Below are 26,959 nucleotides of genomic sequence, written 5' to 3' on the forward strand. Positions count from 1 at the left end.
CCCATCCTCCTCCTCCTCCTCCTCCTCTTCCCCATCCTCCTCCTCCTCCTCCTCTTCCCCATCCTCCTCCTCCTCCTCCTCTTCCCCATCCTCCTCCTCCTCCTCCTCTTCCCCATCCTCCTCCTCCTCCTCTTCCCCATCCTCCTCCTTCTTCTCTTCCCCATCCTCCTCCTTCTTCTCTTCCCCATCCTCCTCCTCCTCCTCCCCTTTCTCCTCCTTCTCTTCCCCTTCCCCTTTCTCCTCCTTCTCTTCCCCATCCTCTTCCCCTTTCTCTTCCTCCTCCTCCTCTTCCCCTTTCTCCTCCTCCTCCTCTTTCTCCTCCTCCTCTTCCCCATCCTCCTCCTCCTCCTCTTCCCCATCCTCCTCCTCCTCCTCTTCCCCATCCTCCTCCTCCTTCTCTTCCCCATCCTCCTCCTTTTCATCCTCCTTCTCTTCCCCCTCCTCCTCCCCCCGATCCTCGCCCCTCCTCCTAATCCTCCTCCTCCTTCCCCTTCCTCCTCCTCCCCCCGATCCCCGCCCCTCCTCCCGATCCTCCTCTTCCTCCTCCCCCTCCCCTTCCCCTTTGTCCCCCCCCCCCTCCTCCTCCTGCTCCTCTTTCTCCCCTCTCCGGCTCCTCCCTCCCTCCCTCCCTCCCTCCTCCTCCCTCCTCCTGCTCCTCCTGTCGCTGCGACCCCGGGGGCTGGTCCGGCCGCCCACCCCAGCGCATTTTCGATGGAAAATGAAGGTAACCCCCTCCCCACCCCCCCTCCCTCCCTCCCTCTCTCCGCCCCCCCACCCGGGGGGGGGGGGTCCCCGCTTTCCCGACGAGGGCGTGTGGCCTGCCCCTCGGGCTTGTCTGCTTGTTTTGTCATCCGGCTCCCCCCCCCCCCCACCCCGAAGACCGTGAGCCCGCCGTGGGGCCCTTATTGGACTTTCCGAACGCTTAGTACAGTGCCCAGGGCTCCCCTTTCTAGCCTGGGAGCCCGTTGTTGGGTAGGGACCGGCTCTGTTGCCAAATTGGACTCTCCGAGCGCTTAGCGCAGTGCTCAGGCCCCCCCCTTCTAGCCTGCGAGCCCGTTGTTGGGCAGGGACCGGCACCGTTGCCGAATTGGACGTTCCGAGCGCTTAGCACAGTGCTCAGGTCTCCCACTTCTAGCCTGGGACCCCATTGTTGGGTAGGGACCGGTACTGTTGCCAAATTGGACTTTGCTAGCGCTTAGCACAGTGTTCAGGTCTCCCACTTCTAGCCTGGGACCCCACTGTTGGGTAGGGACCGGCTCTGTTGCCGAATTGGCCTTTACGAGCGCTTAGCACAGTGCTCAGGTCTCCCCCTTCTAGCCTGGGACCCCATTGTTGGGTAGGGACCGGCTCTGTTGCCGAATTGGCCTTTCCGAGCGCTTAGCACAGTGCTCAGGGCCCCCCTTTCTAGCCTGGGACCCCATTGTTGGGTAGGGACTGGCACTGTTGCCGAATTGGACTTCCCGAGCGCTTAGGACAGTGCTCAGCACACAGCACTCAGTAAATACGATGGGATGAATGAATACTCAGCGCTTAGAACAGTGCTCCGCACCTAGTAAGCGCTTAGCAATCGCCATCATCATTATTCAGTACGATTGAGTGAATGAATGCCCAGCGCTTAGGACAGTGCTCAGCACACAGTCAGCGCTAATACGATGGAATGAATGAATGAATACTCAGTGCCTAGAACAGTGCTCCACACCTAGTAAGCGCTTAGCAATTGCCATCATCATTATTCAGTACGATTGAATGAATGAATACTCAGTGCTTAGAACAGTGCTCTGCACCTAGTAAGCGCTTAGCAATCGCCATCATCATTATTCAGTACGATTGAGTGAATGAATACTCAGCGCCTAGAACAGTGCTCAGCACACAGTCAGCGCTAATACGATGGAATGAATGAATGAATACTCAGCGCTTAGAACAGTGCTCCACACCTAGTAAGCGCTTAGCAAATGCCATCATCATTATTCAGTACGATTGAGTGAATGAATACTCAGCGCTTAGAACAGTGCTCCGCACCTAGTAAGCCCTTAGCAAATGCCATCATCATTATTCAGTACGATTGAGTGAATGAATACTCAGCGCTTAGAACAGTGCTCCGCACCTAGTAAGCCCTTAGCAAATGCCATCATCATTATTCAATACGATTGAGTGAATGAATGCCCAGCGCTTAGGACAGTGCTCAGCACACAGTCAGCGCTAAGTAAATACAACGGAATGAATGAATGAATACTCAGCACTTAGAACAGTGCTCTGCACCTAGTAAGTTCTTAACAATTGCCATCATCATTATTCAGTACGATTGAGTGAATGAATGCCCAGCGCTTAGGACAGTGTTCAGCACACAGTCTGTGGTCCGTAAATATGATGGAATGAATACTCATTGCTTAGAACAGTGCTCCGCACCTAGTAAGCGCTTAGCAAATGCCATCATCATTATTCAATACGATTGAATGAATGAATGCCCAGCGCTTAGGACAGTGTTCAGCACACAGTCAGCGCTCGGTAAATATGATGGAATGAATGAATGAATACTCAACGTTTAGAACAGTGCTCCGCACATAGTAAGCGCTTAGCAAATGCCATCATTATTCAATACGATTGAGTGAATGAATGTCCAGTGCTTAGGACAGTGTTCCGCGCACAGTCAGTGCTCAGTAAATATGATGGAATGAATACTCATTGCTTAGAACAGTGCTCTGCACCTAGTAAGCACTTAGCAAATGCCATCATCATTAATCAGTACGATTGAGTGAATGAATGCCCAGCGCTTAGGACAGTGCTCAGTACACAGTCAGCACTCAGTAAATATGATGGAATGAATACTCATTGCTTAGAACAGTGCTCTGCACCTAGTAAGTGCTTAGCAAATGCCATCATCATTATTCAATACGATTGAATGAATGAATGCCCAGCGCTTAGGACAGTGATCAGCACACAGTCAGGGCTCGGTAAATACGATGGGATGAATGAATGAATACTCAGCGCTTAGAACAGTGCTCTGCACCTAGTAAGCACTTAGCAAATGCCATCATCATTATTCAACATGACTGAGTGAATGAATGCCCAGCGCTTAGGACAGTGTTCAGCACACAGTCAGCACTCGGTAAATACGATGGAATGAATGAATACTCAGCGCTTAGAACAGTGCTCCGCACCTAGTAAGCGCTTAGCAAATGCCATCATCATTATTCAATACGATTGAATGAATGAATGCCCAGCGCTTAGGACAGTGTTCAGCACACAGTCTGTGCTCGGTAAATGCGATGGAACGAATTTATTTACGTATTTATTACTCTATTTATTTTACTTGTACATATTTACTCTATTTTATTTTGTTAATATTTTGTTTTGTTGTCTGTCTCCCCCTTCTAATAATAATAATAATAATAATAATGGCATTTAAGCACTTACTATGTGCAAAGCACTGTTCTAAGCGCTGGGGAGATTACAAGGTGATCAGGTTGTCCCACGGGGCGCTCACAGTCTTAACCCTCATTTTACAGATGAGGGAACTGAGGCGCAGAGAAGTGAAGTGACTTGCCCAAAGTCACACAGCTGACAATTGGCAGAGGCGGGACTTGAACCCATGACCTCTGACTCCAAAGTCCGGAGCCACGCTGCTTCTCTAGACCGTGAGCCCGCTGTTGGGTAGGGACCGTCTCTAGATGTTGCCAACTTGGACTTCCCAAGCGCCTCGTACAGTGCTCTGCACACAGTAAGCGCTCAAGAAATACGATTGAATGAATGAATACTCAGCGCTTAGAACAGTGCTCCACACCTAGTAAGCGCTCAGATCATCATTATTCAATACAATTGTGTGAGTGAATGAATTTGCAGGCGTGGGATTTGTGCGGGGGACAAGGCCCTGGGGACGAGGGTGGCATTCGGGGGCACCAGATCGTCCCGGTGGGCGAACGCACCGCGCAACATCGCGCCCCTGGCACCCGCCTCTTAAGCAACCCAGTCAGAGGGGAAGCGGGTTCATTCAGGGAGCACGGAATCGTGGAAAATCCGGGACGCCCCGACGGTCAGTACGGACCCAATTGGACTTTCCGAGCGCTTAGTACAGTGCTCTGCATATGGTAAGCGCTCAATATATACGATTGAATGAATGGATGACCGGGATGCGAGCTTGTCGGGCGGCATCTAATATTGAATAATTTCATCTATATCTCTGGAGGCCTTGGAGGCCTTCCCAGACTGAGCCCCCTCTTTCCTCTCCCCCTTCCCTTCCCCACAGCACCTGTATATATGTTTGTACATATTTATTACTCTATTTATTGTACATATTCTATTTATTTTATTCTGTTAATATGTTTTGTTTTGTTGTCTGTCTCCCTTTTCTAAACTGTGAACCCACTGTTGAGGTAGGGACCGTCTCTATATGTTGTCAACTTGGACTTCCCAAGCGCTTAGTACAGTGCTCTGCATACGGTAAGCGCTCAATAAATACGATTGAATGAATGAACTTGTACTTCTCAAGCGCTTAGTACAGTGCTCTGCACACAGTAAGCGCTCAATAAATACAATGATTGATTGAATGGAGGCGGTGTCCGCCTGGCCTTTTTACAAGGCCTGTAAATCCTAGTTTATTGGAAGGCTCCGATTTTAGAAGAGCTTTTATGAAGCTCCAGTTTTACTGTCCGACTCTCAGGGCACCAAAATTCAGCAGAAAACCGCCCCTACCCGCAACCTAAAATTCAGCAGAAAACCGCACGGACCCGCACCCAGAATTCAGCAGAAAATCGCACATTCCCAGCAAGGCGTGGTTCTCTCCAATTTACTCCGACCTTAATTGGGGCAAGGCTAGGCAGATTATAAAAGATTTTTTACCTCCGGTTCTTGAACAACAGAGACGCAAGACGATCATTTGCCGGTCCCGAGAGGTGAGATGTTGGCTTGAGGTTTCGCCCTTATTTCGAAGTGGATTACGTGGGATGATGTTTTGATGTTTTGCAGTCGCATCGATTATATACTGCTTTCCGAGCGCAGGCGTGGGGGCGATAAAAGGAAGTATATTTGGATCTTTGCCCTCTGAGCCAATTCAGATCGTTATCGTGGACGTCTGTTGTGGTGACTTGTAATTTAGGATTGGATTCAGTCGGGTGCCTGATGCGTGCGGTCGGTAATTACAACATGGTAGTTATTTTTTAAAAGAAACAAAGCTGGCCCCATCTACGATTTGTGTCTTTTTCACACAAATGGACGGGACTTGGTGAATCAAGGTAGTGACTATCATGTAAATTGGGATTTATCCATCAGTGGTGGCTTTGGTGTTGCTTTGGTTGCAGAGTTGCAGGTGAACTCTGGCTCCTTTCTAATTCATTTTCCATTCAGTGATTTACAGAATGGGATTGTAAGCTTTTGGTGGGCGGGGGATGTGTCTGTTGCTGTGTTGTACTCTCCCAAGCACTTAGGACAGTGCTCTGCACGCAGTAAGCGCTCAGTAAATATGAACGAATGTGTTTTAAATAGGAGTCTCTTCAAAATAGTTGGGGTGTATAGATTACACATATGAAATGTGATGTGATCAAATGACCGTAAAAGATGTTTGTGAATGATAACTTTTGGGGGTCGCGTTCTCTCAAATATTAAATGTTGAACTGCAGGAGAGTTAAAAGCTGCCTTGTTTTTTCCTAGCTGTGAAAATGTACATTTTGCCGTCAAGCATGAAATGATTTTTGGCCTTTGATATTGTATTTAAAAAAAAATATTTTTAAATAGTATGTGAAAGACCATGTACTAGCATGGATAACTTATTTGTGTAAATACAGTAGTGTGCAAAAGTAGTTAGGCTCATTTTCAGTATTTCGTGTACTGAAGAGAACAAACTGGTTGTTGCATGCTTATGACATCTAAACAAAGAACGTCATTTCAAGTCCCTTTACCTCATATTCTTAGTCGACAGGTTCACAGAGCAGTTCAACCTGTCCTCCCTTCTTATTTGCCATCTGACTTCTTCCTCACTGATTGAACTTTTCAGCCAAAGGTGAAGAATTTCAGGAGTTGGGGCACGTAAGCGTTTAAGGGGGTAGCAGCAGTGCATTAGTGTTAGAAATGAGGAAACGAGTTGTGTTCATTTATTCAATCGTATTTATTGAGCATTTACTGCGTGCAGAGCACTGTACTAAGCGCTGCTCATAGAATACTCTCTCCATCGTGGTTCTCTCAGGACTAGCTCGAAACTCTGAATCAGAGAGCTGAGGTATTTTTAGTCTTGGTTTGCCCAGCGGCCGAAGTGTATCTTGAGTGTGTCCGACAGCTGGAAGCCGGTGCTAATTTCTTCATTTTCGGATATTGTAGATGTAAAACATGGGACTCATCCACACTGACAGGTCACCGTTACTCAGTGGGACTCTTCCCCACACTCATTGACTATTTTGGCTATTGTATCTTCAGTGCTTCTTCCCATGACTGGTGCGGCCATCTAGAATTGCAGCATCTGGCTGAGTGAGAAAGTGAATTAAAGTGCTTTAATACAACCCATCACGTTTTCTGGGAAAATGTGTCTTATTGATGGTAAGGTGCCCCTCTTCCCTCTCCCTTCAAGCCCTTCCACCTTCTCAGCCTTGCCCACCTTCAAAGTCCTCGTAAAATCCCACACCCTCCAACAAGCCTTCCCCTACCAGTGATCAATCAATCGTATTTATTGAGCTCTTACTGTGTGCAGAGCACTGTACTAAGCGCTTGGGAAGTACAAGTTGGCAACATATAGAGACAGTCCTTACCCAACAGTGGGCTCACAGTCTAAAAGGGGGAGACAGAGAACAAAACCAAACATACTAACAAAATAAAATAAATAGAATAGATATGTACAAGTAAAATAAATAAATAGAGTAATAAATATGTACAGACATATATACATATATACAGGTAATGATCAGGTATCATTATCCCAGTTCTTATTACTAACTCATATTCATTGAGTTCTTATGGTGTTCAGAGCACTGGACAAAGCAGTTTGGGAGAGTACAATATAATAGAGTTGGTAGACTTTTCCCTGCCCACAAGGAGCTTACAGTTTAGAGAAATCCTTTTGGCTATCTCCTTGAACTATTTAAAAAAATTTTAATGCTATTTAAACGCTGTGTTGTCTAGCACTGTTCTGTTGAGATAGATACAGGTTAATCAGTTGGACACAGTCCCTGTCCAGCACAGTCTAAGTAGGAAGGAGGACAGGTGTTGAACCCCCCATTTGATGGATGAGAAAACTGTGAAAATGAGAAGTTAAGTGATTTGCCCAAGGTCACACAATGGATAAGTGGCAGAGCCGGGATTAGGACCCAAATTCTCTGACCCCAAGTCCTGTGCCCTTTTCTGCTAGGCCACACTGCTTCCCGTATTTATTCATTTATACCCACCAGTTGTATTTATTAAGCACTGTGCTAAGTGCTTGGGAAAATATCAATCAACAGATTTAGTCGACATGTTCCCCTCCCAAAAGGAGCTTGCAGTCTAGAAGGGGAAGCAGACATTGATGCATAATTACTGTAGGACTGAGGGAGGGGTGTTTGGCACATAGTAAGCGCTTAACAAATGCCATAATTATTATTAAAGGGTACAAATCCAGATGGGAGAGGGAGTAGGGAAACCGAGTTGGTGATGGCCTTTTGGGGGAGAGGTGATGTTAAGTTTTTTTTGAATGTGGGGAGAGTGATCGACTGTTGGATGTTAAGTGGAAGGGAGTTCCAGGCTAGAAGCAGGATGTGAGCAAGGGATCAGCGGCGAGATAGACTAGATGGAAGCATGGGTTGATATCCTCAGCCTGTATGTGTGTATGTGCATGTTTGATACTTCCATATCCATCTCCTCCATTAGAGTGTAAACTCCCTGAGGGCCAGGCTTGTGGACTCTGATTGTGTTTACCAAGCACTTGTATTTAGTGCATTGTATTTAGTATTTAGTATATTGTATTTTGTAGGCACTCAGTAAAAACCGCGACTTGTTTCCTGCTGCTACTAAACACCCGTCTTAAGTGGGTAGCTCAGATTGTGTCTTGGTTGCTGAAGAGGTAGCAACCTTATGGCAGGCCCTTTTGTGTTGGAAGAGCACTCTTCAGTAACAAGGTGCTCACTTGGATTGGGATACGGCTAGAAAAGGTACTTTGTTTACATGTTGTACAGTGCAAAAATGACTCTTCAATCCCATTTATATGCATAAAGGAAATTTCCATCATTGACACCATCTTTAGATGCGAAGGATGGCTACACAGAAATATGTATGTTCAATGCTGGAATATCTTCAAACTGAATCAACGCAATTTTTCTCATATATAAAGAAACCGGACATTGCGGTGCCTATGAAAAGCAATTTAATCTACCACGATCAGTGGTTTTGAGTGTTTACTGTGTGCAGAGCACTGTACTAAATACTTGGGAGAGTACAGTACAGCAGAGTTGGTACACAAGTTTCTGGCCCACAAGAATCATACGGTCTAGAAATATAGAAGACTTTGGTTTTAGATAATACAGTAAAATAATTTGCCAGGAGAAGCTCTCAAGTCTCAATGGAATTTTAGATTTATAAACAGTTTTTTAACCCTCTGCCTGAAAAATCTGTTAACCGTCAAGCTACATTAACACTTGCATTACTATGCATAGTCTACTAAAATGGAATATTAAATGGGGGTGGTTGTAAACCTCTTTCACTGTGTCCCTGTTAACTAGAAATGAGAGCTAGGCTCTAAGACGTATTGCTTAACTGTAGGCATACTGTTCGGAAAACAACAAAATAATTGTACTAAAACATTAGTTTTTCTTATTGTTTCCCAGAAGAAACAGTCCGGGATAACAGTAACACAAACTACATAGGTAACCACTCAACTGGAGTTGTTTACATGTATTTGCCATTCATTTAATGTCAGCAGAGTTGAATAACCAGAGAACTGAATAGCATTTTAAAAAACAAAACATCTGTGAGGGGGAAATCCCTCACAGGTGTTGCAGTTGACTTTCATTTGGGACCATAGTTTGCCTTTATTTTACTGTTGCTGACATACCGAGTTAAAAGATGGAATCTTTATTTTTCTACTATGGATATGGTAAGAAAAGCGCTTGATGATGGATGCATGAACATTGAATTTTATATCTGATTTATTTTCCTCTTGGATAGATTTCAGGATTTCCTGACACACTTTCTCCAGTTCTCCTTTAAGAATATTTCTTGTCGGTCTCTTGTTCCCAAGGATTAATAGCAGACAAGGTGGATTATCCCAAGGCTTCTGGCACGGAAGGGTATTACTTAAAGAGCAGTAGAGCAGAAACATGTTCCGTGAGCTCTGAGGTTAATGCTATCATTTAGTGCAGGAAGGAATTGCTGGACAAGAATTTTAAAGACCGTGTCGTCACTCTAAATGTGTGGTAGTCAAGTGAAATTTATATAGTTTACATTTACTGCATGTACTACTGTATATTTCTTCTCCACTCTAGTATGCTGGCTAAAGAATACGTCTATTTGGTGGTTGAAAGGAAGCTGTTTTCTATCAATTTCCTTGAGCCAGTTTACATTGAAGCCGTTTTGGAAATACCAAACAGCGTAGTATAGGAGAGAGAAACATTTTTAGTCGGTGTACCCAATGCGTGCATGTGTTTATACTTCAACATCTGCAGTTTTTATATCTCGTGTTTATATCACTTAGAACAAATATTCCAGGAATGCATCTTGGGTTTGTCCGTGTTGAAATATGAACAAGAGCGTGAGACAATTTAAAAAAAGGTTGTGTATTTCTGAAGCTCAATCTGTTATGTTTTGAAACATTTCTTTTGTAGAAAACTTTGTGGGACCGAGCAAACCTAATATACAGGAAAGTTAGGTGTTGCAATAAAATTTCAAGTTTGATCCTACTAAACCCTCCAGGGGAAGAAATAAAGTGTAAGCTGTGGCTCACTTTTTTTCTGGTACCTGTAAAAACCTGCCTTCTTAATTTGCCTGAACAAGGACTATTTCATCCTGGGTTTTATCCTCACTAGCCCCATCGTTGCTGGAATATTACTCAATTGGAGTTGCCCGTGACTGATGTGAAGTTGCTCTTATAGATATCCCACTCTGGGAGGGTAATAAACACACTGTCCTTCATCTCTGTAATTCCTTGGCAGTTACGATTTGTCTTCTCATTTCGGTCTGGGGTAAGAGAGTTTGTAAAATATAAAGACAATTGTAGATATTTTGTGTTTAGGGAATCTCTATTCAACAGCTACTTGCAAATTGATTTGGAAATATTTAAGATCTCGGTTTTATTTGTTCTGGTCTGACATTTTCTCCCTTAAGCTACTAAGCTGTGCTTTCTAGAATAGCCATGAACTGATTTTATTTATGATCAAGAATAATTTGATGAGGAACTAATCTTTTCAAACATCTTTAAATTGGACCTGGAAAATGCAGCTTAATGCTGGTGCCTGGATAACTTCCTCTGGTTATAAGAGCTCCTTTTATTGAAATAGTAACTTGTAGAAATCAGGAAAGGCTGCTGTGGACCACTAGGGTTAAGAGATTCGGGCCGCTGCGCTTTGCACGTAGGCCAGAACTGAGAGCTCTTTTTTTTGGTTCATTCAGTTGTATTTATTGAGCGCTTACTGTGCGTGCAGAGCACTGTACTAAGCGCTTGGAAAGTACAATTTGGCAACAGAGACAATCCCTACCCAACTACAGGCCTGTCTTTGGTTTATGCTGACTTAAAAGTCACAGTGGGATCAGGAGAGTACCAGTCAATACATCAACACTATTGAGCACTTCCTCTGTGCAGAGCACTGCACTAAACACTTGGGAGAGTTGGTAAACATGATCCCTGCACATAAACTTGTGGTCTAGAAATAAGTATATGTGGATGTTTATCTACCCCACTTCTAAACCCATATCCTCCTGTGGTATCGCTTTCTATTCAAGGTCATATCAAGAACACCTAAATCTTTATTCAGGTTTAATTTATGGTGACAACAGTAAGTTCCAATCGTGCTTCCAGGCAGTTAGAGCTCAGGACAGAATTATAATGCTAAGTACTGTTGGAACTTGCTGTTACAACCATAAATTAAGTCCCTTATGCAAACAACCTGCATGCAGGATGAATATTACAAGTCACACAATTCGTACCAGAACTCTCCCTTTAAAAGTGCCAGTGTCAGAACTCATACAACTACATCCCTATTGCTTTATTTACATATGTGCTTTGTTGACTAGTTTCACATGTTCAGCCATGTAGCAAACTGGTTTAGGATCACTGTTTTCCTATTCTGAAAAAATGATTTACTTCTCCCTATTTCTACTTTGTTACGGCGCAGGTTGGAAGAGGCCAGAATTGTTCAACCAGAACAATTGCTGTGTAACTTTTGGCTAAACTCCTTAAATGCCTCATGTCTAGATTTCCCCACCTGATAAAATGGGAATTAATAGATGCCTTTTATTTAATGAAGTGATGGATTCTATACAACCTAAGCAAAGTGGAAGATTGAAGAGGTATTGATTATTTTGCTCCAGACAGACAGCTCAAATGGATAATTCAGGGCAAAGAAAATCAACGAGGCAGACCCAGCAGGTTGCCGTACATAGCACATGGACAGTGAGCCCGTTATGGGCAGGGATTGTCTCTCTCTTATTGCTGTATTGTATTTTCCAAGTGCTTAGTACAGTGCTGTGCCCACAGTAAGTGCTCAATAAATACAACTGAAAAGAATAGCGATTCCCTCCTTTCTCATACTGACCCAGAAAGTTGTGATATGAAATCGCTTATTCCATAGAGTAATTGGTTAAAAACTGGTTAAAATCCTGAACAGTACACCCCAGACTAAAGTTTAGGATGATAAAGCCATAATGGATTATTAAAGGGAATGTTAGTGATGCTGGAAGTTGCAGTAAGGAGGGTAGGCAGGTGCCTCATGAGGGGCTAAGTCTGATGAGGCCCACCCTGCCAGGCGATCGATGGAAGCACCTCATTAGCCCTCGTGTCTTTCCTCTGACAGGCTCTCACTCATCACGTCCTCCATCCCCCACCTGTTATTTATTACTATCATTTGATGGGGTCCTTAGACTAGTTAAAATATGTAAGGGAAAAGAATGGATAAGCTCATCCTCTACACTGGAAGCCTGTTGTGGGCAGGGAATGTCTGCCAACTGTTATCGTACCAATCACTCAATAAATATGGTTGATTAAGGGGGCTGTCAGCTAGTTTGCTTCTTTTCAAAATAGTATAGCACAAAAACAGCCCCAATAAACTGGAGGTTTAGGGTGGCAGGTAAGATCACTTGTACAGGAATTTTTTTATAAGCTATCAATGGGAAGGATTTAAAAGGACTGGCACAGTTCTACTCTGAGAATTCTGTACCTCCCACTGTCTACCTTGCTTTCTCTGGTATACTGCTTTCACACCTGGGTCAATCAATCATATTTATTGAGCGCTTACTGTGTGCAGAGCACTGTACTAAGCGCTTGGGGAGCACAAGCTGGCAACACATAGAGACGGTCCCTACCCAACAGTAGGGTCCTTGCTGTCCCCTTTTCCCCTTAGCTTCTGAAAGTATTTTCTCAGGAAACCTTTAATATCTATTCAAGAATTGTTTAAAAATTCAAGTAGCTTTCATTTTATCATTACAGTTCTTCTAACTTTGTCCAAAAACATACCACATTTATTACTAGACTCTTGATTGTAAGCTTGTGTGGACAGGAAATATCTACCAACTCTGTTGTACTCAAGTGCTTTGTACAATGTTCTGAACAGTGCTCTGCACATAGTAAGCGCTCAATAAATACGATTGATTGATTGAACACAGTAAGCGCTCAATAAATGCCATGGATTGATTTATACCACCTAATCTAATAGGACATTCCTGGCCTTATCTTTCCCCTGTCTCTCCACCCCAGTAAAATGTGGTTGTCATTGGTGCCCTGCAAGAACACCCTTTAAAGTGAACCCACTGTTGGGTAGGGACTGTCTCTATATGTTGCCAACTTGTACTTCCCAAGCACTTAGTACAGTGTTCTGCACACAGTAAGCACTCAATAAATACGATTGATTGATTAAAGTGAGGTATTCATCTCAATTTAATTATTGATACCTACGTTGACCTGAGCTGTTAAATGTTGTTTTTCAGTCACTGACATAGTTTGAACTCTGTTAGGCATTGGGCTGTGCAAGGGTGAGGGGTCAACGGTAATAGGGCCCACATTCCCAAAGAACTTGCAGTGTAATGGGGGAAGCAGACAAAAATTATTTTTAGTGAAAGGAGGAGCAAGAACTAGGATGAAACTGCCGGAAAAGGTAACGGTGTACAGATAAGTAACATTGTGGCTGTGGGAGCAAACTGCCATTTCGTTTAAATATTTAATAACCATAGAACCACACTTTTATAGAGCTTTATGGACTTGATCCGCCCGGCTTGTGTTGGCCGGGGGAAGTCGACCGCGCTCGGACTGGAGTAGGATGCTCTATAGAGGGTATGGGAAAGATGACACGGCTTCTGGCATTGCTGGGCTTGCAGTGAATTTATATTGGGTACTGTGATGGTCCCCACCCCCATGGGGACAACTGCACATTCCCAAACAAGCAATAATGTATAACTCTATGCCAGCCCCTGCGACAAAAGCGAGGCCCCATCTGTCTGGTTGTTGGTTCAGACCAGTTCACTTGGTCCTGGGGCTGGGCCTGGCTAACCCGAGGTGCTGGCCAGAGCTGGGTTTATTCATTCATTCAATCATATTTATTGAGCGCTTAATGTGTGCAGAGCACTGTACTAAGCGCTTGGGAAGTACAAGTTGGCAACATATAGAGACGGTCCCTACCCAACAGCGGGCTCACAGTCTAGAAGGGGGGGACAGACAACAAAACAAAACATATTAACAAAATAAAATAAATAGAATGAATATGTACAAAGAAAATAGAGTAATAAATACGTACAAAGAAAATAGAGTAATAAATATGTACAAACATATATACATATATACAGGTGCTGTGGGGAGGAGAAGGAGGTAAGGCGGAGGGGATGGGGAGGAGGAGGAGAGGTACGAGGGGGCTCAGTCTGGGAAGGCCTGGGTTATTTCAGTCTGCCTTGTATGTCATTGAGAGTCAGTAGTAGTAGTAATAGTATTTAGCACTTATTCTGGGCAAAACACTGGACTGAGTCCTGGGAAAGAAATGAGAGACAGGCACGATCCTTGGCCGAGAGGGATGTTGGCACCAGACATATGAGGAAAGGCAAAAAAGGCACCGAGGACATAGATGAAAGGGACATTAGGACTTTAGGGTCCGTGTAACTCAAGCCGACAGTCACAGAAGTCACAGCCGCGGCCACACGGGTGACCACCCCAACCTTTGAAAGTTTCAGAAGATAGGCTGCGGGAGGTCAAGTCCTTCCAAGCCCCAAAGCAGGGGAATTACAGGAACCCTTGGGAGAGGCAGCATCATTCATTCATTCAATCATATTTATTGAGCACTTACTGTGTGCAGAACACTGTACCAAGCGCTTGGGAAGTACAAGTCGGCAACATATAGAGACGGTCCCTACCCAACAACGGGCTCACGGTCTAGAAGGGGGAGACAGACAACAAAACCAAACCTGTGGACAGGTGTCAAGTCATCAGAACAAATAGAATTAAAGCTAAATGCCCATAATTAACAAAATAGAATAGTAAATATGTACAAGATAGAGTAATGTCTGTACAGAAATATATACAGGTGCTGTGGGGAGGGGAAGGAGGTAGGGCGGGGGGGATGGGGAGGAGGAGAGGAAAAAGGGGGCTCAAACTGGGAAGGCCTCCTGGGGGAGGTGAGCTCTCAGTAGGGCTTTGAAGGGAGGAAGAGAGCTAGTTTGGCGGTTGCGTGGAGGGAGGGAATTCCAGGCCAGCATCCTCCCCACACGGCTGGACACTGGGAATCGGTTGCAGGGAGAACAGGAGAGTGGCTTCCGGAGCTGTAGATGGTTGAGTCCATCCCTTGGCTGGAGTTGGAAATCATGGGAGCACCAGTTTCCCATGCGGGAGGGGAGCAGCAGCCTCTCCAAGCAGTAGGAAATAAAGGGTTAGGTTCCTCCCATCTGAAGGAGAGATAAGGCTTGAGAAACCTCACTTCCTTATTCCCCACTGGCTGACTGATGCTGCAACAGATGTCAGGTTAACCCTGCTTTTCTGTATCAGAAGTGCCCAGGAGCCAGCATGTCATGAGTTCCTTTTCAGGAAAAAACCTAGAACTTCCTTGTCAGGCCACTAGATAGGATTCCTTAGAGATGGAAAATACCTAGGAATTCCTTGTCAGGACATTAGATAAGTGTTCCTAGAGGCGGAGGTTGAAAATCAGCAAAGTAGTGGGTTAATAAATAATTCTAAAATTCATAAAAGCCCATCTAGGAGCATCTGTTCTTATTTGCTTTTCACAGTCACTCTGTTGTTCTTTTGTGTTTCGTTGTTTCTAATATTAATTTTTCCTTCTCGTCCTTTTACCTGTCCTTGCCTTGTGTTCTATTTTTCACAGGACCTTCCCCCCTCACCCGCTCCTCCCCAAACCTACGGTGTCTCAAGACAGCATGATTCATTCATTCAATCGTATTTATTGAGCATTTACTGTGTGCAGAGCACTGTACTAAGCATGATGTCTTTGGAACCTGCATTCTCTCCTGTCCTTTATCTGCACCTTACCAGGAACTGAAGCCCCCAATCTTGACTGGCAAACAAGCCAAAACAAGGAGTGATAGCAACAGAGGGGAGCAGACGGGCCTGCAGAGTTGTGAAGGGAAAAAAATGAATGGAAGGATGAATTATTTTTTTCCATTTTGAAGCATGAGGTTTTAAGGGGTACTCTTAAATCCAGGACTGTCTTGATTTTGAAGCCCTGTGGTAGTCGTATTCATCTGTTCTAAGTGCTTGGGAGCAAATAATAAAAGTAAAATATATGGTCTCGGCCCTTGAGGAGTTTACTCTGGGGGAAACGGTCAGTCACAGATTGTATTCAGTAGGAACGGGAGTCAAAGCATAGAAACAACTGGCAGAAATGGGAGAATGCAACAAACAAATAACCAGAATATAATGTAGTGCTAAGGGTGGCTAATAGGATGCCATGACCAGCTAATATTTGAATTTATACCCTCAAATTGTGTGTGTGTGTGTGTGTGTGTGTGTGTGTGTGTGTGTGTTTCCCATTCTCCCTCCTCCAGAGTCATCTAGTTTATCTTGGAGTGTTTATGGTTTGAAAATATGGAGTTGAGGGGAAAGTTTATTTTAAAAGTAAAAGAATCAGCTAGAGCAGGCTAGGATATAAGTGATTGATCCCAGGCCTCGGAGACTGGAAAATTCCCTGTTGCAGAACAGTGCTCAATTGCCCTGCTTGTTAGTCCTTGTCAACACTTAAGAAACATTATTTCACAGAGACATTCTTTGCTTCTGTTTCCTGGGGTTCGAGGAGGCTTGAATGGGCAAAAAGGGATCTAGCTGAGTGGCCTCAGGAAACCTCAACTCTGATCAGTCTTTCTCTGCAGAGGGCAGTTCAGGCAACAGATTAGGACTCACTCTCAGGTAGTAGTGTGGGGGTATTGCTGGATTTATTTTACAGTTTTGGCTGATCTCTTATTAAACAGTCCGTGTATCATGTTCTTGAATGTACGCCCAGGGTAAAAGCAAGACTTGGTGAAATTTATGGGAAGGATTTTTTAGGCAACCTCAAGTTAAGAGAGTTTCCTAGGGCAGTCAAGACTTGAATTGCTTTTCTGGAAATGTCTTCAACACTTTAATTCCATAGAACTGTATGGGCTTCACCTTGAAATACCAGTAGGAAACAAAGGTCAGTATTTTCTCCATTGGATTTTTATCCTGTCAGTTTTACCGAGCTGTTCCTCTTCTAAATGTTGATATCAATGTTCCTGGGGGGAAGACAGTCTAGACAGACAAGTGAGCCCTTTGTTTGACTGATAATTCTTTCCCCAGTTGAGATTAATTCAGGTGGGTTTATCTGCCTTAGGGGTGTACACTTTTATTTTCCCCCCAGCCCCCCTTTCATTCATTCATTCATTCAGTGGTATTTATTGAGCGCTTACTGTGTGCAGAGCACTTTACTAAGCACTTGGGAAGTACAAGTTGGCGACATATAGAGACTTTCTGATTTTGGTGGAGGGCCCTGTCTCCATCTTGGGCTCTCTTGGATGCATGTGTTCATTCATTCATTCATCAACCGTATTTATTGAGCACTTACTGTGTGCAGCACTGTACTAAGTGCTTGAGTTTAGTTGACACATGTGAAAGTCTTCAGTCATTAAACCTATCAATGGTATTTGAGCACTTACTGTGTGTAGAGCACTCTACTAAGCACTTGGGGAAAATACAACAGCACAGAGTTGGTAGATGTGAGATCCTTGCCCAGAAGGAGCTTATGGTCTACAGGGAAAGACAGATATTAAAATAGATTAGGAATAAGGGAAATTGTAGAATATAAGAATATTTGCATAAGCACTGTGGGGTTGGGGTGAGTATCAAAGTGCTTAAGGGGTACACGGCCAAGGTCGAAGGCAACACAGAGGGGAGGACGGCAACACGGGGGAGTGTGGATAAGGAAAATAAAGGGCTTAGTCTGAGAAGGCCTCTTGGAGGAGGTGTGTTTTTTTATTTTTTATTTTTTTAAGGAGGGATTTGAAGGTGGGGAAAGACTGTTAGATATGACTGCTGTGATTAGCTTTCCCCAGAATTCTGCGGAGGAGAATATTGAACATACATGATTTCACGGAATACACGTAGCAGTGTCCTTTACCCTCTTTGCTTCACTCCCTTGTCAGTGACCTGATGTGGGGTGAAATGGTAAGGAGGTGGCCTGAAGCATTGCAGGCATGGGGGAGTGGGTTGAAGTTGGAAAATCTAGCCTGCAAAACAACCTGGAGTAGGCTAGGCGGCAGGGCTAGCACTGTGTGCCTTCCTGAATGGTTGTGACCTCTACGCTACGATTAAACCTTGGTCCTCGGGCCCCTTTCAGTCGGGCCCGGGTTGACCTTTGGGGAGTCAGCCCCCTGCTCCCCCAGAATGGGGGTGTGGAGGGGCGTCCAAATTCTTCTGGGCCCAACGGGTTGATGATTTGTACTTCCCAGGCGCTTGGTGCACTGCTCTGCGAGTCACTTCCCTTCCCTGGGCCTCAGTTCCCTCACCTGGAAAACGGGGATGAAGACTGTGAGCTCCCCGTGGAACAACCTGATCACCTTGTAACCTCCCCAGCACTTAGAACTGTGCTTTGCACATAGTAAGTGCTTAATAAATGCCATTATTATTATTAGTAGTAGTAGTAAGCCCTCAATAAATACAATTGAATGAATGAAGAAAAACCAGGCTTGTTATTAGAAAGCATCTGTCTCCCCAAGCCCGAGTTGGCCTCGATTCGACGCTCAATGTCGTTATGCGTCATTAGGCAGCGTGTCTCAGTGGAAGAGCCTGGGCTTTGAGATCACGGGTATGTGTATATATATATATATATATATATATATATATATATATATATATATATATATATATATATATATATGCGCATGCATATATATATGTATGTTTGTATGTATTACTCTATTTTACTTGTACATATTTATTCTATTTATTTTATTTTGTTAATATGTTTTGTTGTCTGTCTCCCCCTTCTAGACTGTAAGCCTGCTGTTGGGTAGGGACCGTCTCTATATGTTGCCAACTTGTACTTCCCAAGCGCTTAGTACAGTGCTCTGCACACAGTAAGCGCTCAATAAATACGACGGAATGAATGAGAGCAAATATGGGCCAGGGCACAGTGGGGTGAGGAGTTTGGGTGGAGTAAAACTTCAGAATCTTGTCTACCAAAACCCGAGACTGCGCAGCTTAATCTGTCTAGGGAAAAGCATGCTCCCCCCTCGTGTAAATGTAGTAGTCTTGAAACTCCCGAGGTGATACTCATCTCTATTGAGGAAAATGGACTTAAACAGTAATCTTTTGACAGTGTGGGGTTTTTTTCCTACTTCCATGTAAATTGAGGTAGTCTCTTCAAATGAATTTCTCAGTTACTGATAAAACTACATAGTTAAATTTATAAAATGAAAATCACATGTATCGCCAAAGAGCATCTAATTCACTGACAACCCAGTTTTAAATCTTGACAACCTTCACATTTTTATTTAGAACTATATTATCTAGCCAATTGGAGGGAATTAGTATTTTACTAATTAGCATTTAACTTCTGACACTTGTAGCTGTGCTGTGGAGAGAAGTGTCTGAATATTGTGTTTCTGGGACCTGTCTTATACAGTGACATTTTCAGCTTCTGGGGAAATATAATGTTCCAAAACAACTTACTTTGAGTCTTTTGGGAATTGTTGGCATTCTTTTGAAACACCTGCTTGGCACATCATGCAGAACTTGCCATCTCATAGAACAGGCATTTAAACATGGATATTAACATCCAGATATTAATAACTTAACATTTTTTAATGTCACCTAAACAAAGATTTACTAGGATAAAAATGTAGATTTTTTTTCACTTAAATTCAAAATAAAAAAGATGCGGACTGGCCAGTGCTAATGAATATAAATATAGAAACTTCACTGGTGCATATAACTGGGCCTTCAATAACTTAAATACCATTTAATTTGAAATATGACATGCTAAACTAAAAATAAGTCAGTATGTGTAGGTATCCAATCTTAGAAAATATTGTTGGTTGACTAAACTCTCCCAGGTTGAACCTGCAGAGTACTGCTTGGTTCAGAATGGAGTATAATAAATACTAAGCTAAAATATAGTAGGCCTTTTATCATCTTACAGATTCACGCCGTGGTGCTTGTGAGTTTTATATACCTTTCCCAGTCAGTGTGTTATTACAGACCAAACTTTTGGTGTGCTAGATGATGTAAAATGTTTGGTCTGAGTCCATTCACGAGTAGATGTTGTGGTTGGGTAAAGTATGTTACTTCTGTAGTGCCTAGCCTAATGTTAGGATAATGACAAATGCTGTTATTTACTGCAAACTGGGACTTTGACATACATCTAGTGGAAATACCATGACAAGTATTACAAAAGTTGAGAGAAACAATGACAGTAATAGTCTTCAGGCCTTCATTGTTGAAGGCCAGAATTTTGGGAACTAGTAATAAATCTTAATGAGGAAAAGTATACTAATTTTTTTTTAAAGATGGTAATTATTTACCTTTGGCTTGAAGAAAGGCAGACTCAATGTGGAAATGGTTTGAGGGCAAGCAGCAGCAGACAACTGGTTTCAGCAGTTGGTGAGGAACTTAATTCAATTATGACGTGATTGCTGTATCAGATCGACTAAATTGCAAGAAAAGAGGCATCAGAGTGGAACATTGTCAGATCTCAACATATTTTCACTACAGATTTCAGATAGAGTGCTTTTGCAATTAGGGAACATTATTCTTCCGACAGTAAGTATCTATGTGGATAGCATATCATGTTAAAAACAGTTGTGCAAGGGTGTTGTGCCAGTTGGTATCCTTACACAATTTTAGTTTAACATGGAATTTGCCAAGAAGGTAACCCTTGCACTATAATAGAACAAGTGCTTTGCACATAGTAAGTGCTTAACAAATACCATCATCAGTATTAATAGAACTGACTGTATATTACCAGCGCTTAGAACAGTGCTTTGCACATAGTAAGCGCTTAATAAATGCCATTATTATTATTAAGAGGTTGGATTTAAACTAGGCCAGCAAGTCACTTTTATGTTGCTCATTATTTCCTTGATTTTTTTTTTCTTTCTATAGGGATAAAAAAAATTCATTAACAAAATTCATTGTGCAAAAACGATTTGTTGCCGAGGTAAATACTTCATTGATATTAAAAACAATGTCAAAGCAATATCAGTACCACCAGTAGGGTAGAAAACCAATCTGGCCCGGTCATTTATTTTTAAACTCACATCCTTGGTGTATGTAGTAATGCCAGGACTATTTCCTTAGTGCAATACAGGCCTGGTCTTAGTAGACAACTTCAGAAACATCTAGAAATGCAGAGGTTTCACTAGTCAGCTTCAATCAGTTGCTTAGGCAATTTTAGTGAAATTGTGAAGTGTTGCAACTCGAGCTAAGCAGGAGGATGAAAATTGTATGACTGTATTTGAGGCTAACGCCAATGCAAGACACAATGAAAAGCAGGGTGCGTAATGGATAGAGTATGGGCGTGGGACTCAGAAAGACCTGGGTGCTAATCCAGCTCTGCCACGCGTCTGCTGTGTGCCCTTGGGGAAGTCACTTTGCTTTTCTGTGCCTGTTACCTCATCTGTAAAATGGGTATTAAGACCGGGAGTCTCGGGTGCAACTTGGCCTATTCAAACCTATTACCTTGTATCTCCCCAGCGCTTAATACAGCACTTGGCACGTAAGTGCTTAACAAACATCAGTTAAACAACTTTTGCAGTCTGGGTGCTGTAGCACAAATCAAAGATCATGAAAAAGCGGCGTGGCGTAGTGGAAAGTGTGAGGGCCCGGGAGACAGAGGACCTGGGTTATTCATTCATTCAGTCGTATTTATTGAGCGCTTACTGTATGCAGAGCACCGTACTAAGCGCTTTGGAAGCACAAGTTGGCAACATATAGAGGTGGTCCCTGCCCAACAACGGGCTCTCAGTCTAGAAGGGGGAGACGGACCACAAAACATGTGGACAGGTGTCAAGTCATCAGAATAAATAGAAGTAAGGCTAGATGCACATCATTAACACTATAGAATAATAAATATGTACAAGTAAAATAGAGTAATAAATCTGTACAAACATGTATACAAGTGCTGTGGGGAGGGGAAGGAGGTAGGGCGGGGGGATGGGGAGGAGGAGAGGAAAAGGGGGGCTCAGTCTGGGAAGGCCTCCTGGAGGAGGTGAGCTCTCAGTAGGGCTTTGAAGGGACGAAGAGAGCTACTTGGCTGATGTGTGGAGGAGGGCATTCCAGGACAGGGGGAGGACATGGGCTGGGGGTTGATGACGGGACAGGCGAGAACGAGGCACGGTGAGGAGGTCAGTGGCAGCAGAGGAGCGGAGGGTGCGGGCTGGGCTGAAGGAGGAGAGAAATGAGGTGAGGTAGGAGGGGGCGAGGTGATGGACAGCCTTGCCCCTGAGAGTGAGGAGTTTTTGCTTGATGCATAGGTTGACTGGTAGCCACCGGAGATTTTTGAGGAGGGGAGTAACATGCCCAAAGCATGTTATAACCCCAGCTCTGCCAATTTCTTGCTGTATGACCTTGGGCTAGTCACTTAACTTCTCTGTGCCTCAGTTCCCTCAACTGTAAAATGGAGGTTAAACCCTTTTCCCTCCTACTTTAACTGTGAGCCCCATGTGGGACAGGGACTGTGTCCACCCTGATAAACTTGTATCTACCCCAGTGCTTAGTACCATCTTGATACACAGTAAGCACTTGACAAATACTATAAAAACTTCAGCTAAGTTCATTGAAACCTTTTGTAAGCAGTAACCTGTTGAATGTTCAGTGAAAAAATGATTGTCTAGTTTCCAAAGTTGTTTTCCAAAGACACTTTGTAAATTACTGTAGTTTCAACTTTGATTTTGACTCAAGCTAAAGGAATAGTGAAGCAAGGTTCCAGACAGGTTTGTTGAGGAGTTTTAGATTCTTAATGTAACTTTTAGCTCCATCATGCTTCTGGTATCCCTTTGTTGGTGATGTCTGAAAGTGGTATTGAGTTTCCTACTGTCTTCTATCCCTGGGATCGTTTTTCCTAAATGCACATTAAACTGCCCTTTCTGATTCGGAACTTGATCTTTCCGAACATGTCCCTGTGGCTGTCAAGGTCATTAAGGAGCAAAGCTGGAAGGCATTGTGAACTGGTATGCATGCAGAGTAAACCTGATTATAGTAAAGAACATTTAAAGGACAGATTAGAAATGTGAGGGCCATTGCACTAGCTTGTTCAGGTTATATTAAGTAACACTTAACTCTGAAGTACTTAAGTATGATCCCCAGACACTTTTAATAAAAAAAATAGTTGGCATGGCTTTCATTTGCTGTTCATAGGAAATGAAGGAAGCCTGATTTGCTTCAGTGAAGGGAACGAAGAGGGAGCTAAGACTGAAAAGGTCAAAACCAAAAGATAAATGGAGCATTTTAACTGAGAGCAAATCCATAAAATGCTCCCTTTCCTCCTAGAAGTACTATCCTCTCGTTACCTGCCTGCTTCCCTGCTTGAGTCATCTTCCATGACTACTAAATGTTGTAGTTGAACGGAAAATGTGCATTAGACAAGGGCTGAGTAAAACCCGTGACTTCTTATCTGTTCTAAGGCCTGTTATGTGAATGACCACCACTTACTGCTGTATTTCCCCTGGTAAATATAGTATATTAAAATGTTGGATTGTAAAGTGTCCACGTATTTTGGGTATGTGTTCTCCACATGTCAAAAATTGAACAGACCAATAAGTTAGTACATCTTTTAAAAACTAGGAGTCCTCAACTGTTGAACATAATTATTTAGTTGGGGGAAAGAGACTACAATGAACTGTTTAGGAGGACAGTTAGCATCTACATATTACTAGGTCCCAGATACTGAGCTTTTGAGGTACCACACTACAATCATAAAACACACATACCATTATGAGAATTCAGTTTAACCTATAGTCTGCATTGAGTTTAGCCCACTACACGTCCACTGAACAAATGGCACTAGGCATTAAGGAAAATTTTCACAATACTGAGAACTCCAAAAAGTGGAATGCATTTTGATCAAGCTGTGGGGTTGAAACCCACCCCAGCCTTGATCTCAGTCATAACTACCCATGTCTCTGCTGGGTGAGTTGTATAAGATTTTTAAAGATAAAAGAGGGTGGGACTTTTTAGGGTTTATGGTTACAAATGGAAGAAATTATTTGTTCCATCTGCTATGATTGTCCCCTCCAAAACTCTTCCTCATTAAATTGAGATATGACTTCCCGTATTTCTAAGCACTAGTGCAATATTTTGAAATGTTGTAAAACTGGGGTTCTTCTATGTATCCTAGCACAATTTAGCATTCCAGTACACTTGCTGACCTGGGTACGTCAGAGCTATCATATTCATCTCAAAAAGTAATGCCCATAAATTGGTGAGACTTTTCCACTGTCCGGTTCCCCTGTTTCTGTAATTATCTATGTTTAAATTGGAGAACTCACTTAAAACCTTTACAAATAGTTTCCTTTCTCCCTCTTGGGCAAGACTTTACAATCCCAGGAATGCTCTGTCTTCTGGATCATTGCACAATTTCATTTCCTCTAGGCCAGTTGTCAAAGTATTAACAAAGCTTATCTAAACCTCAGTGTTTCGGCCTTTAAAATGTTACTGTATGTGAATGTAGCCACTGACTTAAATATGAGTCATTTCACCCTCTGCTTTACTGAGAGCAAAGCTGGAAAAATAGGAAAGAAAGTGGTGCCTCGTCAGAATGGACTCTCTTCTGGGTAGGCTAACTAGTCAACCATATATTTGAATAATTGCATTTTGTTTATCTTAGTAGGGGAAACTTTTTTTCCCCCTAAGATGTTTTAGGAAAACATTATTTTTGGGACGTATGCCGACTTTCATTCATTCATTCAATTGTATTGATTGAGCGCTTACTGTGTGCCGAGCACTGTACTAAGCGCTTGGGAAGTACAAGTTGGCAACATATAGAGATGGTCCCTACCCAACAACAGGCTCACAGTCTAGAAGGGGGAGACAGACTACAAAACAAAACAGGTGTCAAGTCATCAGAATAAATAGAAATAAAGCTAGATGCACATCAGTAACAAAATAGAAAATATGTACAAGTAAAATAAATAGAGTAATAAATCTGTACAAACATATATACAGGTGCTGTGGGGAGGGGAAGGAGGTAGGGCGGGGGGATCGGGAGGAGGAGAGGAAAAAGGGGGCTCAGTCTGGGAAGGCCTCATGGAGGAGGTGAGCTCTCAGTAGGGCTTTGAAGGAAAGAAGAGATGGACTTGGATGTCCAGGAGCAGAACACTTTTGAATCTCGCCTTTAGACCGCCAGATACTGAAATTTTTTTAAAAAAAGGGTCAGGATTTTCCTTGGTCAACGCTGGGTGAATAGTCCTCCTTACCTTTGGTGCTAAAGGATATCTAGCAGGAATTTTGGCAAACGTAGGCATACCCCCGATAAAGAGGGTCAAGTTGTAAATGTGGCTATAGCATGGGGTGCACATTTGGTATTACAGGTGAGGATTTGTTCTAGAATCTTTGGAAGAATACAAAACGCTTCTAATGCTCCATACTGTAAAGTTATACCGTGAAGGTGATGGAGTATTGCACTCGACAGAATCAATCAATCAATCAGTTGTATTTATTGAGCGCTTACTGTGTGCAGAGCACTGTACTAGGCAGTTGGGAATCAATCGTATTTATTGAGCATTTACTGTGTGCAGAGCACTGTACTAAGCGCTTGGGAAGTACAAGTTGGCAACATATAGAGACAGTCCCTACCCAACAGTGGGCTTTGGCAACATATAGAGACAGTCCCTACCCAACATTGGACTCACAGTCTAGAAGGGGGAGACAGAGAACAAAACCAAACATATTAACAAAATAAAATAAATAGAATAGATATGTACAAGTAAAATAAATAAATAGAATAATAAATATGTACAAACATATATACATATATACAGAAGGAAAGGAATTGATAGTTGTATTCTTGCCTTGTGCAGTACTGCTCATACTCTCCTGCTAGTTGTGTTCCCATTGAGGCATGCAGTGCAACGAGTGCGTAGGCAGGCAGGTGCACACAATTCAGAGTATGGGTGGAAGGTTTTTTGTTTGTGTTTAATATGCAAAATCCATTTACCGCCCAAGTGCCTGTGTTGTGGTGACTTGACCTGGAAGGTTTATGAGGTGTTTGTAAGCTGGATGTGCTTGTATAGCTTATTTCCATCGATGGAGTTAACCATGACATTTCTTAATGGGCACAGATATTACGTGAAGACAGACACTTAAGTATTCCTTCTACCGGCTGGCTGTACTGAGTAGTTGCAGCTGCTGCTATCAGGAGTTGTTAACTTAATGCTGCTCACTCTTTGCCTTTTTGTCAATAGGCTATTACAATTTAAATTGAGCAGTTCTGTCTAATTGGAGCAAACCAGCATGATGTATCTGCTTCGGCTGATTGCTGTGTATTTTCATCAATATTGCATGGTTTCAAACTTAGGCTTCAGCGTGCCTTTTTACAAGAGTGTTTCTCCTGCCTGTATATACTTTTCCATCAATTTAATGCATGTCAATGTCAGTCCCGGGAGTTTCTTTAAATTTGAGAAATGCTAAAATAGGATTATCAAAGTGGGGTTGGCAGTTTGGGAGTTTTGAAGACAGATTGCCTTGCTTCTGCAATGATGGTGCACCACAGACCTCAGCAGCTGCTCATTTTGCATTGGTACTTGATGACTCATTCCTTTTCCTCCCAGAACAGTTTATGGGTTTGCCCCTAATGAGGGATTTGAAGTATATCACATCCTGCTACTCTGGTATTCTTTAGTCCTCCTCCCTACCCTCTAGCCATCCCTACTGTTGTCTTCCATTTGTGGTTTCACATATTCTCTCAAGCCTCTGTATTCCAGGTACATTCCTCCTCATCCTTTCTATTTCAAGGTCCAAGTTTTATATGTTCTTTTGTAATGATTCTTCCCTCACCCTCCCTCTCCTTCCTCTTTCCCCCTCTCCCTCCTCTTCCCCCCTCCTCTTCTCTCTGTCCCTTCTTTCTCCCTCTTTCTTTTTTCTTTTCCTTTCCCTCTCTCTCTTTCCTTTTCTTTTTTCCTCCCTCTTTCCCTCCCTTTCCCTCTTTCTTTTTTCCTCCCTCTTTCCCTCCCTTTCCATCATTTTTCCTCCCTCTCTCTCCCTTTCCCTTTCTTTTTTCCTTCCTCTCCCTTTCCCTCTTTCTTCCCCCTTCTCTCCTTCCCTCTTCCTCCCCCCTCTTTCTCTCCCTTTTCCTCTTTCTCCCCCTCTTTCTCTCCCTTTTTCTTTCTTCCCCCTCTTTCTCTCCCTTTCCCTCTTTCTTCCCCT

General features: G+C 43.2%; 1 protein-coding gene across 1 annotated transcript in view; it reads left to right on the forward strand.

Annotated features, from left to right (window-relative positions):
* Positions 1-627: 627 nt before the first annotated feature.
* ATP2C1 (ATPase secretory pathway Ca2+ transporting 1) overlaps positions 628-26,959 on the forward strand; it is a 96,839-nt gene continuing 70,507 nt past the window's right edge. Inside the window, exon 1 of the mRNA XM_038759936.1 lies at positions 628-724. Within this exon, the coding sequence (XP_038615864.1) occupies positions 719-724 (6 nt within the window). The 5' untranslated portion in view covers positions 628-718. The remainder of the gene's footprint in view (positions 725-26,959) is intronic.

Source organism: Tachyglossus aculeatus, chromosome 2, assembly GCF_015852505.1.
Source record: "Tachyglossus aculeatus isolate mTacAcu1 chromosome 2, mTacAcu1.pri, whole genome shotgun sequence".
NCBI lineage: Eukaryota > Metazoa > Chordata > Mammalia > Monotremata > Tachyglossidae > Tachyglossus > Tachyglossus aculeatus.